Source organism: Myotis davidii, unplaced genomic scaffold (assembly GCF_000327345.1).
Source record: "Myotis davidii unplaced genomic scaffold, ASM32734v1 scaffold168, whole genome shotgun sequence".
In the NCBI taxonomy this organism is placed as follows: domain Eukaryota; kingdom Metazoa; phylum Chordata; class Mammalia; order Chiroptera; family Vespertilionidae; genus Myotis; species Myotis davidii.
Window position 1 is genome coordinate 13,067,102 of NW_006383016.1, and position 16,449 is coordinate 13,083,550.

Below are 16,449 nucleotides of genomic sequence, written 5' to 3' on the forward strand. Positions count from 1 at the left end.
TGACGCGTGCAAGGCTTTTGGGTTAAAAAATAAAAATAGAGAGATAAATGAAATTGCACTGGGACAGTGGAAAAGATGTGTAAGGCACGATCTTTGAAAACACATTTGAGGAAGACAATGTGGGGTCCAGGGACAGGGCAATGTGCCAAGGCCTGTGGTGTTGGCCGTGAATTGAGGTCCCGGACCTGAGGGCGTAGAGCTCACACTGACAGACTATGGCTCTCGAAGGCGTTTAAACTCTGCCCGAAACGGACAGGAAGCAGCTGCAGTCTTCTCAAACCGCAGTCCGCGACCTCAGCCGCCAGAGACGCGACCTGCCCTGCAGGCGCCCGGCGCCCAGCTGCTGCAGGCGCCGTTCGGCTCCCTGAGCGGCGGTCACGGCCTCCCGGCGCGCGCAAAAAGCCCGTCCGCCCGCCGCCTCCGTCGCTGAACGCGTGGCCTCCTGAGAAAGCGCCTGTCTAGTCGATACAAGTGTTTTACTTTTGACGGGAAACAATTACCCTTGGGGAACATACATTGCCCAGGAATAAAAATGCTTCCCTTGGAGTGGGCGCTGAAGGTCTGGTCAGTTTGGAGCAGCCGCGTGAGGCGCTGCGTGAGGCAGGCACTGTGATGGACAGCCGCATCCGGGCCTCCTGCCGCAGGGTGCCCTCCGAGCCAGGGGTCCTTCAGGTAGGAGGTCCTGGGTGACTTTGGGCGTCCGCTTCTTCTGCTCCTTCTCGGCGCACTGAGCACCTGCTGCCGGCGCTGCGTTTTTGTTTTTCTCTGCTTCCCTGCCCTCTGCCGCGACCATGCTCCGCCAGATCCTCAGCCAGGCCAAGAAGCATCCCAGCGTAAGTCCGCGACCCCTTCCTAGGGGCCTGTCCGGGATGGGGCTGCGGCTGCCCCCGGCCAGCTTCCTCCTTGACAGCCACCTTCGCTCCCTGAGGCTGGCCCTGGCCTCGCTTTGCCCTGTCACTCCAGGCCCTTGGACGCTGACCTTCCGCGCTGTGCATTGTGGGGTTTTGGGGGGCTGGCGGGCAGAAGGTGACGGAGATGCTGGGGGGAAGTGAACTGGGGAGTGCTGGAAGGAGCTGGCGGCCCCGCCTTCGTGCAGGTCGCTGGGACGTGGAGGGGTGGTTGTGTGCTGTGTGGAGTAGGGACCAGGGAAGCTTAGGGGACACACTGTTTTGTGTTGTTTGTTAAGGATCTTGCACATGCTGCGTTGCGTCCCCAGGCCTTGTGGCAAATGTGAGGGCCTAGGTCCGGACCTTGGCATCCTCCGTTTGTCTTGACGCCGTGACGTTTTGGGGAGTTGGATAACGCAGAGTTTAATTGCAATTAAATTGTTTTGAATCTCATTCCCCACCCCCCACGCACACACTTCCACGTACTGTGGCTGAAAGACGCAATCACGCAGCCTTTAGTAACCGTTATCCCAAATGCAATTGGTAGCAGCGTGTTTTCAGAGGCCATGCCTGTGCCTAAAACTGACGTTTGTATCAGGTGTGTTGCTGTCTGCTCATTCAGGCTGTTCAATGAGTTTTTTATAACGGATATATCGAGGCAAGCGTAAGTAATTTGTCAAGAGCTTGTTTTCCAAGCTGGGAAGTAAAAGGAGTTGGACATTTTATTGGGAATGATGCATAAAAAGGTGAAGTAGACCACATATTTTTAAAGACAGAATTGAAAAGCAGCCACTTGAAATGTGGGAATCACCGTGTAGAAACCACTGTAGCCTTTCCATTCTCCGTGCCGAGGTGTTTGAGGATGACTGTTGATTCTTGCTTGTCTTGTGTTTGATTCTAGTTGATCCCCCTGTTCGTGTTTATCGGAGCCGGGGGGACTGGAGCGGCGCTGTACGTCACACGCCTGGCGCTCTTCAACCCAGACGTCTGGTAGGTACTGAAACACGTTTGGGGCTTCGATGGTTTATTCATCTGGTGTAGGAGCCGCGGTCTTTCTGGGGAGGCAGCATCAAGTAATAGGAAGGACCTGAGTTTTGTAGTCACACAGTAAGTTCAGATCCCCGTTCTGCAGTCGTCATTTTCTTGCTTCATGAGATCCTCTAAATTCCTCTGAGTCTCATTTTCTCATTGGTAGAGGAGAACTGCTAACACCTATCTTGTAATGTTGTAAAGATTGAGGTCATTGTTTCTGTACGATACTTAATCAGGGTTGCTGGGACATGGAAAAGCTTTTTGCCTGCTTTCCCACATTAACATGTGTTTTTTGTTGTTGTTGTTGGCTTGTTGAAGTTGGAAAACAACAGGCAAGGAAAAAAGATCGATTCATTGTTATTTAATGCATTTTTCTCTGTAACACTTCATTGATGGAATAGAAGATATCCAAGTATAAAGTTTCCTGTGCCCAGGGATAGGGACAAGACAACTGGCCCAAGAGGCTCTGTGTTTACCTTATATCTAATTGATAATATGGATTGTTTATTATGGATCCAATCACCATTTCAACTTTATAATGAAAACAACACCATACTTCACCTAATAATAAATGAGATCTATTGAAAACATTAGATTTTAAAGAAGTAGGAAACCATTTTAAGTAGTTTCTATTGCTATAACGATTATAATGTCTTATTTTTAGTTGGGACAGAAAGAATAACCCAGAACCCTGGAACAAAGTGGCTCCCAATGAGCAATACAAGGTAAGCTACAATGTTGTTTCAGAATTGCTGGAAAGTGTGTTTTAATAAATTTTCTCGTAGAGTAGTTGTTTTTGAAATTGGATGTACAACCAAAATTTAATTATAAAGCACTTTGAAGAGCTGCTGGGTTTTCTGTGAAATTAAAATGGTATATTTTTCTAACAAGGATTTTTTGCTTAGATTTTATTCACAGACCGGACTCTGGATGTGAAATTAAAATGTCTCAGGTCTACTGACTTGATGAAGAAAGAAGCGATAGTATAGCTCTTGGTTACCATTTTCATATATCTTCGTCTAGTGAAGTTTTTCTCAAGCTTCAGTGTACATAGGCACCATCTGGAGAATTTGTGAAAACGAATTCTTTAGCTCCACCCCCAGAGATTCTGACGCAGCTGCTCTGGTGTGGTGATGGAGAATATTCATTTCGAACAAGGTTTCTGGTGATGCTGACACTGCCGATCCATGAACCACGCTTTGAGTGGCACTAATCAAGTGGATATTTTCATTAGCTCTTCCTTGTTGGTGTGGTCGAAATATTTCATGTGAAGATGAGTAGGAACAAATGGAAGTCAGTTGAAACTGAAATTTTACCATGAACTTTCTAGATAAACTTAACATTTTTTCTGAAGAGTGGTCCAAAGAATGATTTCATGTACTGAGACCATTTACTTATTTTTTAGAGATATAATTGACATATAATATTGTGTAAGTTTGTACGTGTTAATTTGATGCATTGATATATTGCAATATGATTACTACAGTAAGGTTAACTAACACTTTTATGACATCGCGTAATTATCATTTCTTCTTTTGTGTTGAGAACAATTAAGATCTAGTTTCTTAGCAACTTTGAAATTTATAATACAGTTGGCTGTAATCACTATGTTGAGCCTTAGGTCTCCAGAACTTACTTATCTACTAGTTTCAAGTTTTACCCTTAAACATCTTCCAGTATTTCCACATTTTAGAGACCACCATTCTACTCTGTTTATATATGTTCAGTTTTTTAGATTTCACATGTAAGTGATATATAGTGTTTATCTTTCTCTGACTTCTCTCACTTAGTATAATGCCCTCAGGGTCCATATGTCCTTGCAAATATGAGACCGTTTATTGATTCCCCAAACATAACCTTCCTATGTGTAAAATTTTTGTATATAAAAACAAACCCTTGCAATGTCAAAATAACAGAACGAAAAGCCCAGCAGCTTTATTAGGATATAATTTACATACCATACAATTTACCTGTTTAAAGTATATAACTCATCCATGCACTTTCTGCTATACCCGACTGCTTCATCAAAAGAGAAATAGCAGTTTGCTTAAGTATTTTCAAGAAGAGGCACTCTGACCAGAGTGTGTCTAAAACCCCTTAGGAGATAAACCTCCATAATGGAGGGGGATGCTGTCATTATTAATAGCAGCAGCCTTTAAGCTAATTGTCACCCTTTGCTGATTCTAAGCTTTGCACTCAGCCTTCAGATTATAATTTGGCTTCCAAATCTCTAAAAAGATCTCCCTACAAGGAACAAATAAGAATGCATCGGTGGAGCTGAAGTGAGCCATCTGATCTGTGTGTTAAATTTTGCCTCAATGAAATGATAAGCAGGCATCATGATTTATTTTTCTCTCTTACAAATTTTTTTAAATTAAGTCTATTCTAGGGAAAATTGTGTCACACTCAATAAAGTTTAAAAAAGAAAACAGAAAAACACAGGTATTGATCCTTCCACCAAAGAATATATTGGAGTCTCTGGGTATGTGTAGTTCATAAAGCTCCCCAGGTGATTCAGATAATGAAGTCAGTTACCAAAGCTCTGGGACATGATAACACGTGCCAGGATGAGGCCGTGTAAATTTGGAAATGGAATGTTGCTGCAACAGTAATCCAATGTGTGTAGCATGGAATGGGCTGTGAGTGGCTGTGACACTGATACTAGAAACTGGAAAGATGAATCATATAATGGCAAAATATTTGGTAAAGTGTCACCTGCCGCACTTGGAAGGTGGACCATGTACCTGAAGAGCTGCTATAGAAAGAGATTTTGGAAAACAGGATGTGGTGGGCTATTACTGCTAGCTATGTTTGCCAAGAGATAAGCAGGTAGAAGAATAGGATGATTTGCAAGAATAAATAAAAAGGGACCAGTCCAGAAACTAGTGAGCCTAAAGTGAACAAAGCCTACTACTGTTTCTAAACCCAAGCAGTGAGGTAGACTAGATGATTCTGTCACTCACTGCCCTTCACCTAAGAGAATTTGGTTTTCTGGTACACCTACATTAGGGTTGGCAGCATGGCTTGCTCTGGCAAATCATAAGAGGGGCAATGTAATATCTGCCACTTCTGAACCAGTGTGTGGTTGCTCCCATTGTTGTTTCCCATTTGTCATGAAACCACAATTGACAGCTAAGGATTACTAGGATTTGAATGAGGAGAACATTGGAGCAGTCAGTTTGTCAGTGATGTGTAATGTGAGGGGTTTAAATTAAACCATTATTGTTATATGCCACAGGTTATTTGTTCCACTTTACAATCTAGCAAAAGCTAATTAAGACAAACCAGAGAAGGTACTAAAATGGGATTTAAGCATCAAAGGCCCAGCAACACTTCTCAATTGAATACAACAGCCAAAACCAAGATCAGAATATGCTGTGCCTTCCCACCTGTTCCAAAGACCTTCAAGGTAGCCACCATTAAATTGAGAAAAAGAATGGCAACATGGAAGCTGAAAAATAAAGCAGATTTGAAAACTTCTTCAACAAAATTCTGATCCTGGCACATGGAACCAAATAGAAGCCAAAGCATTAGAAGCCTGCTTAGTTTTGAGAAAATTGGCAACAATTCCATGAACTTCCCATTCTGCATGGGTGTGAGGGCTTGATCCTGCTTATTCAGTGTTTAGCAACTTGGTCTTCAATTGACTCTTTAATAAAGTAAGAATGTGTATTGTGATAATTAATATAAATAAAGCATTCTGCCTACAGTACCTGGTTTCTATTAAAAGAGCCCAACAAAATTTATTTTCTTCTTAATATATAACCTACAGTTCCTTTTATAAATGATCCTGTAATATTTTGTTAGGGATAGCACAGCTTTGCTTAACTAATTATTTCGGTTCAATTGCTTCATAAGAGAATATGTCAAAACAAAGAAAACTTTTTAGGGCTCATTCACACTTTTTTGTTTATGAAAGTCTATATATCTCAATAAGTTTCATTACCTGGAATTTTTTTTTTTTAAGAAGTCAAGAATATTTCAGTTAGATTAAAAAAAGTTAGGGTATGTTTGGAGAAATAAAGCAAAGAGCTTGAAGAAATAATGGATACAGATTTATGAGCTTCTTGCTTAAAATCCCTGAAGAATATATTAATGATTCTGTAATTTTGGTTTTTCTGGAGTTTATGTAGTCTTCAAGTAATTATAGCACAACTCTTCAGTGTTTTTGGCACAAGAATGAGTAAACTCAAGATTATAGCCTTATTTGGGCTTACTCAGTGTGGAGCAGTTTATAACATGAATCATTAAAAAGAAGTTATTGAGAGTTAGAGGCAGTTGTTTTAAGCAGTCATAGTAAGATTTCTAAAATCAATTGAATATAATTACAAAATTTCCAAATATACAATATTATTTAAATACAGTATTATTTAAAAAGCAAAAACACAGTACTATTTAAAAGCTTTTGTACCAGAGGTGGTCAGGGGTCAGTTTGATATTGATGCAGTCTGGGTTAGGAAAGTAATAGGAAAAAAGCCATCAAGGCAAATCATTTTCTGTCTAAAAAGTTATGTAAGCTATACAACAAAACATTACCATATTACTAGCTTATCTTGGTTGCTATAAATCTCTCCTATCTAACTAAAGTAAGGATGATAATGCTTAGTATCCCTCTGTTGGAGATTCATCTGTATACTTAGTGGATATGGAAGTAAAAATTTAAGAATTGGAAATATGTATCATAAGGAATTCTTACCCCTAGGAAACAATTTCTTAATGGGTTCTGACTGACAGATTATACTAATACTGCTCTTCTGTGGTAGACTGAATATTTTGACCTTACAAAATCATTATTAAAGAACTGGAGTTTTAGTGTCTTTGAATGACTTTCACATTGTTAAAGGCCTAGAGAGGCGGGTAGAGGGGTCAGTGGAGGGGTGGGAGGGGGACATCTGTAATACTTTCAACAATAAAGATAAATTTAAAAACATGCTTAAGAAAAAGATCATGTCTGTTATCTTTACTATTGAAAGCTAAATAAGAATAATTCTAAAACTTCTGTACCATCTCTGTGTATTTGATAGATTATGTAAAATATCTTTTTTCTTTTTCAAGTTCTACTCAGTGAATGTAGATTACAGCAAACTGAAGAAAGAAGGTCCAGACTTCTAAATGAAATGTTTCACTATAAAGCTGCTTAAAATGAAGGTCTTCCAGAAGCCATCCGCACAATTTTCCGCTTAACCAGGAAATATTTCCCCTTCAAGTGCACGGAATCATGTTGGTGTATTGTGTTGGGGTTTACACTGATCAATAAATATTTGAAACTTGATAAGTCTCACTATTTTGTTGTTAATCTTCACCCAAGGATATTTTTTCCATTGATTTTTAGAGAGTGGAAAGGAAGGGCTAGAGACAGAGAAACATCGATGGGTGAGAAACACATCAATTGTTTGCCTCCTACACACATCCTGATTGGAGCCGAGGATCAAGTCCACAACCATGGTACTTGCCCTTGGCGAATCAAATCCACGACCCTTTAGTTCATGAGCCAATGCTCTAATCACTGAGCAACCTGCTAGGGCTGTCTCACTAATGCTGAAAATGTTCTCTAAATTTTATAACTAGGGTATGGGAAATACTAGAATTGAAGGAATTTCTTGAGTTTACATATATGTGTATAATTTAAAAATAAGACTTTAAGTTGCTCAATAAAACATTTTTATTTTGTGTATAGGCCTTAACTTCACTAGGGCATAATAACTGCAACTGGAAGTTAATACAAAGACAGATTGGGAAGAATATTTAAGCTTCTTTGGCAAAATGGGAACATCTGGATATCTGTTACTGGCTGATATCGAAGCTGTGCAATTATGTTTTTTAACCATGGCGTTCTCTGCTGAAGATTTTCAAGGTTATCAGTCACTGGTCTAGCTGGGGATTTTAGTTGGATCTGAGTCTGTCATTACTAACGATGGAGCTAGTGGCCAAGAACAGATCTTGGGAATTTCTGCTGACTCTTGGCAGGTTTTTAAAAGCCAGGAAGTGTATTAGTAATTTTCAGGTGGGGAAAATGTGAGAGTTATCTTTTTCAAAATGGGTGAATTGGAATTCAGTTGAAAATGTTAATATGTATGTTGACATTACCTGTTATGTGGCTCAGACATTTTGGCCAAGTCAAATTATCCAGTGAGCAGAACATTTCAATGGTGGCTATTCAAGAATTAACCATGTCTTATATATAGTTTTCATATAGGTGTGTGTGTGTGTGTAAGTCATTAGATCATAAAACATTTTGGATTTTACTATATAAATATTTTGTTAGTAAGAGCTGAACTAAATGTTTGAATTAACATGGATTATCTCAAATACACATTTTATTTTTAAAGTTAAGAAAACTCAGATGTGGATGAATTAAATTCTCATTCAAATGTGGATATTTGAACCCAGGTAATCTTGACTCTACAGTGTAGAGTATATTTCAGTTACTTTAAGCTTCTGTGTCTCTTGCATAATTTCAACCCCTAAAGCATAGTTTCTCAACCTTGCTGCTATTGACTTTCTAAGGCAGATAATTTATAGTGGCCTGTCTGCATTTTTAGCATAGCAGCTAAAAATGTCTCCTACAAGAGTAGCATTCCTCTCTTCCCCAGGTTGTGGGGGGGGGAAAAAATGCCTCCAGGTATTGCTAAATGTCCCCTGGTGGGGATAATTGCCCCTGTTGATAACTGCTATAGACACATTGGTACAGATGACCTCAATGTTTAAAATTGTCTAAAGACATGGTGGCTGCCCTAACCGGTTTGGCTCAGTGGATAGAGCATCGGCCTGTGGACTCAAGGGTCCCAGGTTCGATTCCGGTCAAGGGCATGTACCTTGGTTGCGGGCACATCCCCAGTAGGGAGTGTGCAGGAGGCAGCTGACCGATGTTCCTCTCTCATAGATGTTTCTAATTCTCTATCCCTCTCCCTTCCTCTGTAAAAAATCAACAAAATATATTAAAAAAAAAAAAAAGACATGGTGGCCAAAGTTATAGGTATGTAAGTAATTGATAAACATTTTATTTACTTAAACACTAAGCAATTCCAAATAAGTGCTACATTACTAAAGGAATTAGTACTAACATTTTCTAGTATTGAAAACAATTGTATGGGTTCTTAAAGGTTCTTAAACTTTAATAGCATCCCCTTTGTGTTCAGTAATCCTGGAATTTCCTAAAGGATGAATGTTAAATTTGGCATGAAATGTAGTTTTGGAGGAGCTGAGATCCTATTACAATTTAAGAAACTACAATAGCAGTGAAGTAGATTGTCACTTAGGAATGCATCACGTGTCAATGATGCCAGGAAAGATAATGTGCTCTTTTTTTTCTCCTTAAATGAATTTGTTTAGGAATTGTATTTTTAGTGAGCTTATTTACTAGTAATCAGACAACAGAATGCTTTGTCAGTTCCTATCTTAATGAGGTCACCAGGCAAAGCTGCATTTAAATACAGATGTCTTGGGTTAGCATTTATGTGTATTTGTAAAGTTACAGTTTTAAGAATTTATAAATGCTTCCCAGTAGGCACTTGGGGAAAAAAAAACAAGCAAAAATTAAACTAATTTTTACTTTCAGGCTTATTAACCTTCACTCAGGTTTTATCCTGTTATTCCACTAAAAATGCTTCTGTTAATGCCAGCCTATCGCGTCAACTCTCTTTGTCCCAACAGTAACAGTTGACAGAGCTCCTCAAAACATTTTCATCCCTTGTTCTGCCATAGTATCTTTGTTTTTTGTTTTTGTTTTTTTTTACATCACTGGCTTTTCTACTTAGCCTGTTGGTGGTACACTTTCATCTTCATTATCTTTTAATGTTGGAAAGCCAGGAAGGAAAAACACTTTGGACCTTTTCACTCTGCAGTCTCTTCACCCAGTCTCATATCTTCAAATGCCATGCTTTAGATGTCCAAGGTTAATTTTCAGACCTGGTCTTTTTCCATATGTATATGTATATGTATACACACACACAACACACATTATATATCTCTGTTCACTTCTCCATGTGGATGTCTAATGGCATCTTAAATTTAACATGTCCAATCCTGAACTTGTGAACATCTCAGTCACCACATCTACAATCTTATGTCCCATTGTTTCCAATCAGTTTATAGGAACACCATTCTTGAAGTAGTTTAGGCCAGAATCCTTGAAATCTTTATTAACTTGAAAAAATCCTTTTTTATTAACTTTTTAAAACACCCTAAATCCATCAATAAATGAATAAGTCATGCTTATTAAATCAGTTCATGTTTGCTCTATGTTCAAAATATACCTAGAATCTCACTGTTTTCAACACATAATTTCTCTATCATTACCTTGGTCTTAAGCCATTAACCAGGATTATTAAAATACCTATTAGCTGATCTCCCTGTCTACAATATATTCTCAACACAGTAGCCAAAATGATCTTTAATACATAAGTCCCAATATGACATTTCTTTCCTTAAAACCCACCAACATTTCCCCATTACATTTTATTTTTCAAACCATAACAGAAAGTTTATTTTTTTATTTTAATTTTTATTGATTTCAGAGAGGAAGAGAGACAGAAACATCAATGATGAGAGAGAATCATTGATTGGCTGCCTCCTGCCTGCCCCACACTGGGGATCGAGCTGCAACCCAGGCATGTGCCCTTGACTATAATCCAATTGAGACCCTTCAGTCCTCAGGCCAACACTTTATCCACTGAGCCAAAACAGCCAAGGGCGAGACAGTTTAGAAAGTCACAGAGGTGGAAGTGATCCCTAGAAGAAATAGATTTAGGAAACAAATTACAGAAGCAAAAGAAGAGGCATTTGGAGCTTAGGAGAGAGGGTAAAGGTAACCCGCGTTGGGAGAAGAGGAGGAGAATAGGAAAGGTGGTGTGTTCCAGGAGGGAGCGGGCCAACATTTCCCCCTTTTAATCAATAAAATTTGTGACTCTACTTGGTACTATCCTCCACTTGCTCACACACCTCAACTGACTGGATTTCCTTTATCTTTCACCAATAGAAGCATATTCCTGTCTCACAGCTTTGCCCTTGTCTGGCTTGGAATTCTCTTCCCCAAGTATCATGGCTCACTCTCTCATAAGTATTTTTTTAGCTTTTGTTCCAATGATCCTTCCATGTCCAAAAATGCACATCCTACTTCAACGTCATTACTTTTTAATCTGCTTTCTCTTCTTTGTGTTTTCACCTTAGTACTTATTACCATCAATCAAAATCTTGATGAGTCATTTTGTGAATATCAACAAACTGATTCTAAAATTTATATGGAGATGGACAAAGACCCAGAAAAGCCAACACAATATTGAAGAAAAGAACAAAGTTGGAACACTATCTAACTTCAAGACTTACCATAAAGCTACAGTAATCAAGACAGTGTGGTACTGGCAAAATAGCAAAGAAATAGATTAATGAAACAGACTAGAGAGCCCCCCCCAAAAGTTGCATGCAGCCGCTTTGGAAAACAGCATGATGGATTTCTTATAAAACTAAACATACTCTCACGTAGAATCTAGCAATTGTGCTTCGTGGTATTTACACAGAGGAGCTGAAAACTTGTGCCCCCACAGAACTTTACATGGGTGCTTACTGCATCTTTATTTGTAATTTTCAAAACTTGGAAGCCAGCAACATGTCTTTCAGTAGGTGAATGGAAAAATAAATGGTGGTACATCCAGACAATTGAATACTATCCAGCACTATCAAGTCATGAAAAGACATGGAGGAACCTTGAAGACATATCATTAAGCGAAAGAAGCCAATTTGAAAAGGCTTTATACTATATGGTTCTGACTATATGACATTCTGGAAAAGGCAAAATTATGGAGATAGTAAAAAGTTCAGTGGTTGTCAGCAGTTGGGGACTGGGTGGCAAAGGGTTGAGTGAAAAATAATTTTTTTTAAAAAGAAGAAAAGAAGGTTAAAAATTGTTTAGAATGTGAATTCCAGACAATCCGCAATTCTTTTCTCCCTTGGACCTCTAATAACACATTGCCATCTATAATAATAAGTAAAGCATAATATGCTAATTAGACCGGATGTCCTTCTGGGCCACCTTCCGGATGAAGCCAGGGCTTCGAGGGAAGCCCAGGTCCTGGGTGCTAGAGGGAAGCTGGTGCTGGCAGCGGGGGAAGACCTACTCTTACACAAATTTCGTTCATCGGGCCTCTAGTAGTTTTAATATTTATGATGGCTACAAAAGCTTTATGCATAAATCTACTTTCCCATTTCACATGTATTAAGGGCAGCACTGGGTTTTCTGTGTATCTGAGAACAGAGCCTACCTAGGTCTGGTTTGCTCATTATTATATATCTCTAGGACCCGAAAGTGTCTACAATTAATAGGCCCACAAGTATTCATTGATTCAATATTTAGAACATAATGTGATTGCAGAGGGTTTTGACTTATGGACACTTTCTCAGTATAACTTAATTTATAGATGGTAGCTGAATTTTGAATAAATGTTTAGAATAAAAAATACAAGTGCTTACAGGTTATTAAAATGAAAATAGAATGCAGTGAATTTTTTTAAATACTGAAGAGATCATATATAAAACAGTGTTAAAATCACTGTTGAAAAACCCTAATTAGTGGCAATTGTTTACCATGTCGACACTTTATAAGACAGTTCTAGATGGAAACTATTAATTTGAATTACTCTAGAAAAATAATGTATATGGGCATTTGTAGTTTATCATTATAATATGGTGATATACCCCGTCTTTTTTTATTAGAATCCTACATTGTCTAACAGTCATGAGTAAATTTATAAACTTGTTTTTCAGATTGAAGCAACATGACTGTGAACATGAGATGCCCTCTTCTTTTTTTTTGTTAATTCTCACCTGAGATATTTTTACTATTGATTTTTAGAAAGAGTGGAAGGGAGAGATAGAGATAGAGAGAAACATCAATGTGAGAGAGACACATTGGTTGCCTCCCACATGCACCTCTACCAGGCTGGGCATCCAGCCTGCAGCTGAGGTATGTGCTCTTGACCAGCTTCAAACCCAGCAGCCTTCAGTCTATGGGCTGACACTCTATTCACTGAGCCAAACCCCCTAGGACAGTGCCCTCTTCTTCTAGTTTGCTTACTGCAGACAAAAAATGCAGAAGGCCTAATAAATAATGAGAATAAATTACTCCATGGAGAAATAACAACTAGATGCCTATAATTAATTTTTAGGTCCATAAACAAGCAAGAATATTAGATCATATTATTTGGTCAGTATTGTTACAAAAATAATTTTATTCTAGTTTTGAACTTGACTTCCAAATAAATATAATTTGGGGGTTCAAATAAATGTTGTTTTCAGTAGAAGAAAATGAGCATAGTATTTGCTGGCATATCAATATGTAGACATGATCAAAGATAAAACATAGTTGCAGGAAATACAGTGCTATTTATTTATTAGAATGCAGTGAGAATTAGTTCACCAGAAAGAAAACAGAAAGACATTTGAGCTAATTTATATTGCTTCTTAAGAGTACATACCTAATAAAACATTGTGTTAGGAAAGAAATGCTTGGAAAGCAAAGAACATGGAAAAACATTAAATACTCAGACTGCTAGGGATAAAAAAAAATAAAGCTTCAGAAATTAAGAGGATTAATTTTTCTTGTGCTTCTGTAATGGGTCGGAAAGGGAGAGAAAGGAGCTCTTGTTTCAATGTACAAGGCTATTTACATGAGTTATCTCACTTTTTATCCTCACACTAGTGGCCTGGTGCACGAAATTCTTGCACTCAGGTGTGTGTGTGGGGTTCCCCTCAGCCCGGCTTGTGTCCTCTTGCAGTCCAGGAGCCCTTGGGGAATGTCTGACTGATGGCTTAGGCCTGCCACCACTGCTGCACGCACCAGCCATGAGCCCAGCTTATGGCTGAGTGGCGCTCCCCCTGTAGGAGTGCACTGACCACCAGGGGGCAGCTCCTGCATTGAGTGTCTGCCCCCTGGTGGTCAGTGTGCGTAATAGTGACCGGCCGTTCTGCCATCAGGCTGAAACCGGCTCTCTGACATCCCCTGGGAGGTCCCGAATTGCGAGAGGGCGCAGGCCGAGGGACACCACCAGTGCATGATCAGGGCCAGGGAGGGATGCAGGAGGTTGACCATCTGGGGAGGGAACATGGGAGGGCTCCAGGGTGTGTTCGGCCTGTTTCGCTCAGTTGCAATTGGCCGGACCCCAGCAGCAAGCTAAACTATCAGTCGGAGCATCTGCCCCCTGGTGGTCAGTGCACGTCATAGCAACCGGTAGACCAGTCGACTGCCCCTGGTGGTCAGTGCATGTCATAATGAGCAGTTGAGTGGCCTTAGCATATCATTAGCATATTACACTTTGATTTGTTGAATGGCCGACTGGATGACGGGACATAGCGTATTAGGTTTTTATGATATAGGATCAGTGCTATTGGGCTGCTATTATTTAACTCATTTCCATATAGGAAAAGCAAAGTGCAAAGAGGCTGGTTGAATAAGTGATTCAAAGTCACACTACTATCTTATTAGAGTAGGTATTTGAATTCAAATTTACATGGCTTGAAAGTTCATTTTCTTTCCAATATACCATGCCTATTATTGGGGCAAGATTCTACTTGCAAATATGCTTGTCAGGGCAGCTTATAAAAAGTGCCAGTAATCTTGAGTCCTAAAGCCATTTACAAAATGATCTGGCTTTACAAACCTGCAAACCTAGTGGGAGTGCCTTAACTGTAGCTATCTCTTTTCATTGCCTTTGGGTTATTTTTATTTTAACAGATGAAGAATCTGGAGTATTGAGGTTAAGTAGATTACCTCTGGTTACACAGAACACAAATTGCTGAAATGGGATTTGAAATCTGGCAGGGTAACTCCAGAGCACACATGTTTAACCACTGTGCTAAAATGCCAGGCTTCATGGAGAAGGAACTACATAATCCTTCCTCCCTACCACAGGTTTCATTACCTCCTGGTGATTTATACTGTGGGCAGTTGGCTGGGAATAAAGGATAAAACTTAAATGCAAGTTTTTAAGTTCCTTTCTGTTTCATGGTTCATACTTGCTCTTGGTATATGTTGTGAGAGGGAGGAAAAGAAGTATCTTTGAGTAGTGATAAATAGGGATATAAGGTATAAGGTTTATAGCATAGTGTCTGTAAGCTGGTAGTAAGAGATAAGACTGAAAATGTGTGTTGAGGACAGACCAAGAAAGGAAGAAAAGATAAGATTGAATTTTATATGGTAGTTGAAGAGTAGTATTTATGATAGACATAATCAGAGGTTTGGTTTTGGGATATCAATCTGGTATAGCTGTATAAGAGAGGGAAGACATTGAAATCAGGAAGTTTAACTAAAGACCATTTAAAAAATAATTTACACTACATGTATTTATAGGGAAATACTAATTATTAAAATAGATAAATCCCCATATCTTAGTCAGTTTGGGCTGCCATAAAAAATGGCATAGACTGCCCTAGCTGTGTGGCTCAGTTGGTTGAAGCATTAGTGCCCTCATAAAGTGAGATACAAGAGAGTTTTCTTCTCTCTCTCTCTCTCTCTCTCTCTCTCTCTCTCTCTCTGTCTCTTTCTCTGCCATGTGATAACAGAAAGAAGGTCACAAGCTAGGAAAAGTGTTCTCACAAGAAACTGAGCCACACAGGCACATTAATATCAAACATCAGCCTCTAGAACTGTGAGAAAATAAATTTCTATTGATTAAGCCACCCAGGCTATGGTATTTGTTTTTAAATCCTCACCTGAGGATATGTTTCCATTGATATGAAGGGAGAGAGAGAGAGAAACATCGATTGGTTGTCTCCCATACATGCTCCAACTGGGGATCAAATCCACCACCTAGATATGTACTCTGACCTGTACTTTATTATGGTAATATAAATATTTTTATTAAGTAAGTGATAATCTTTTTTTTTGTTTGTTTTACAAAGAACAATCTGATTGCTCTTTGGAGAATGGATGAAGAGGACAAGAGCGAAGGCAAGGAGCCTAGTTGGGACCACTTCTAACAATTTTGGTGAGACATATGCATTTTGGATTAGGGTAGTGGCAATGGGGTTGGAGAGAAGAGAATGGATTTTAGATATAATGTGGAAATAGCAGCAATAGGACTTGATGATGGATGCAAGGGGGAAGGAGAGAAGGATTAAGGAAGAGCTCTATAGTTTTTGGCTTGAGCAACTTGAGTGGATGTACCCTTTACTGACTTATGGAAAACTTGGAAAGAAATAAGATCTGTGGGAAAATAAAGAATTCTGTTTGGATAGATAGTTTGATATACTTTTGGACATCCAAGTGTTTGTATAAAATAAGCACTTGGACATGTGTGAGTCTGGAGGCCTGGAGAAAAGGTTGGGCTGGAGATACACATTTCTGGTTAACTGCCGGGAGCCGGTCCATCCTTGCTGTTTCAAGGGACCTGGCATATATGGCATACTGTTCTTAATATGTTTGGTCACCTTCTTGGCACTATGTGTTTTAACCAAGGTCACCTCTCTGAGAAAGGTTGTTTCCCCAGGTAGGGATTTTCCCCTGAAGTTAGGGAGGGAATAAAACCTCTTAACTGCCAGG

The 16,449-nt window shown here is 39.4% G+C and overlaps 1 protein-coding gene across 1 annotated transcript; it reads left to right on the top strand.

Annotated features, from left to right (window-relative positions):
- The first annotated feature begins 654 nt into the window (after positions 1-654).
- Positions 655-7,191, top strand: NDUFA4 (NDUFA4, mitochondrial complex associated). The gene is made up of 4 exons (XM_006779069.2): positions 655-833; positions 1,789-1,877; positions 2,584-2,644; positions 6,975-7,191. The coding sequence occupies exons 1-4, from the start codon at positions 792-794 to the stop codon at positions 7,029-7,031; spliced, it is 249 nt and encodes an 82-aa protein (XP_006779132.1). The 5' UTR covers positions 655-791; the 3' UTR covers positions 7,032-7,191.
- Positions 7,192-16,449: the final 9,258 nt, after the last annotated feature.

Coding starts and splice junctions, on each gene's coding strand:
- NDUFA4 (XM_006779069.2), top strand. CDS start 792: ATGCTCCGCCAGATCCTCAGCCAGGCCAAGAAGCATCCCAGC. Junction 1,878..2,583: donor CTCTTCAACCCAGACGTCTG/GTAGGTACTGAA, acceptor TCTTATTTTTAG/TTGGGACAGAAAGAATAACC. Junction 2,645..6,974: donor CTCCCAATGAGCAATACAAG/GTAAGCTACAAT, acceptor TTCTTTTTCAAG/TTCTACTCAGTGAATGTAGA.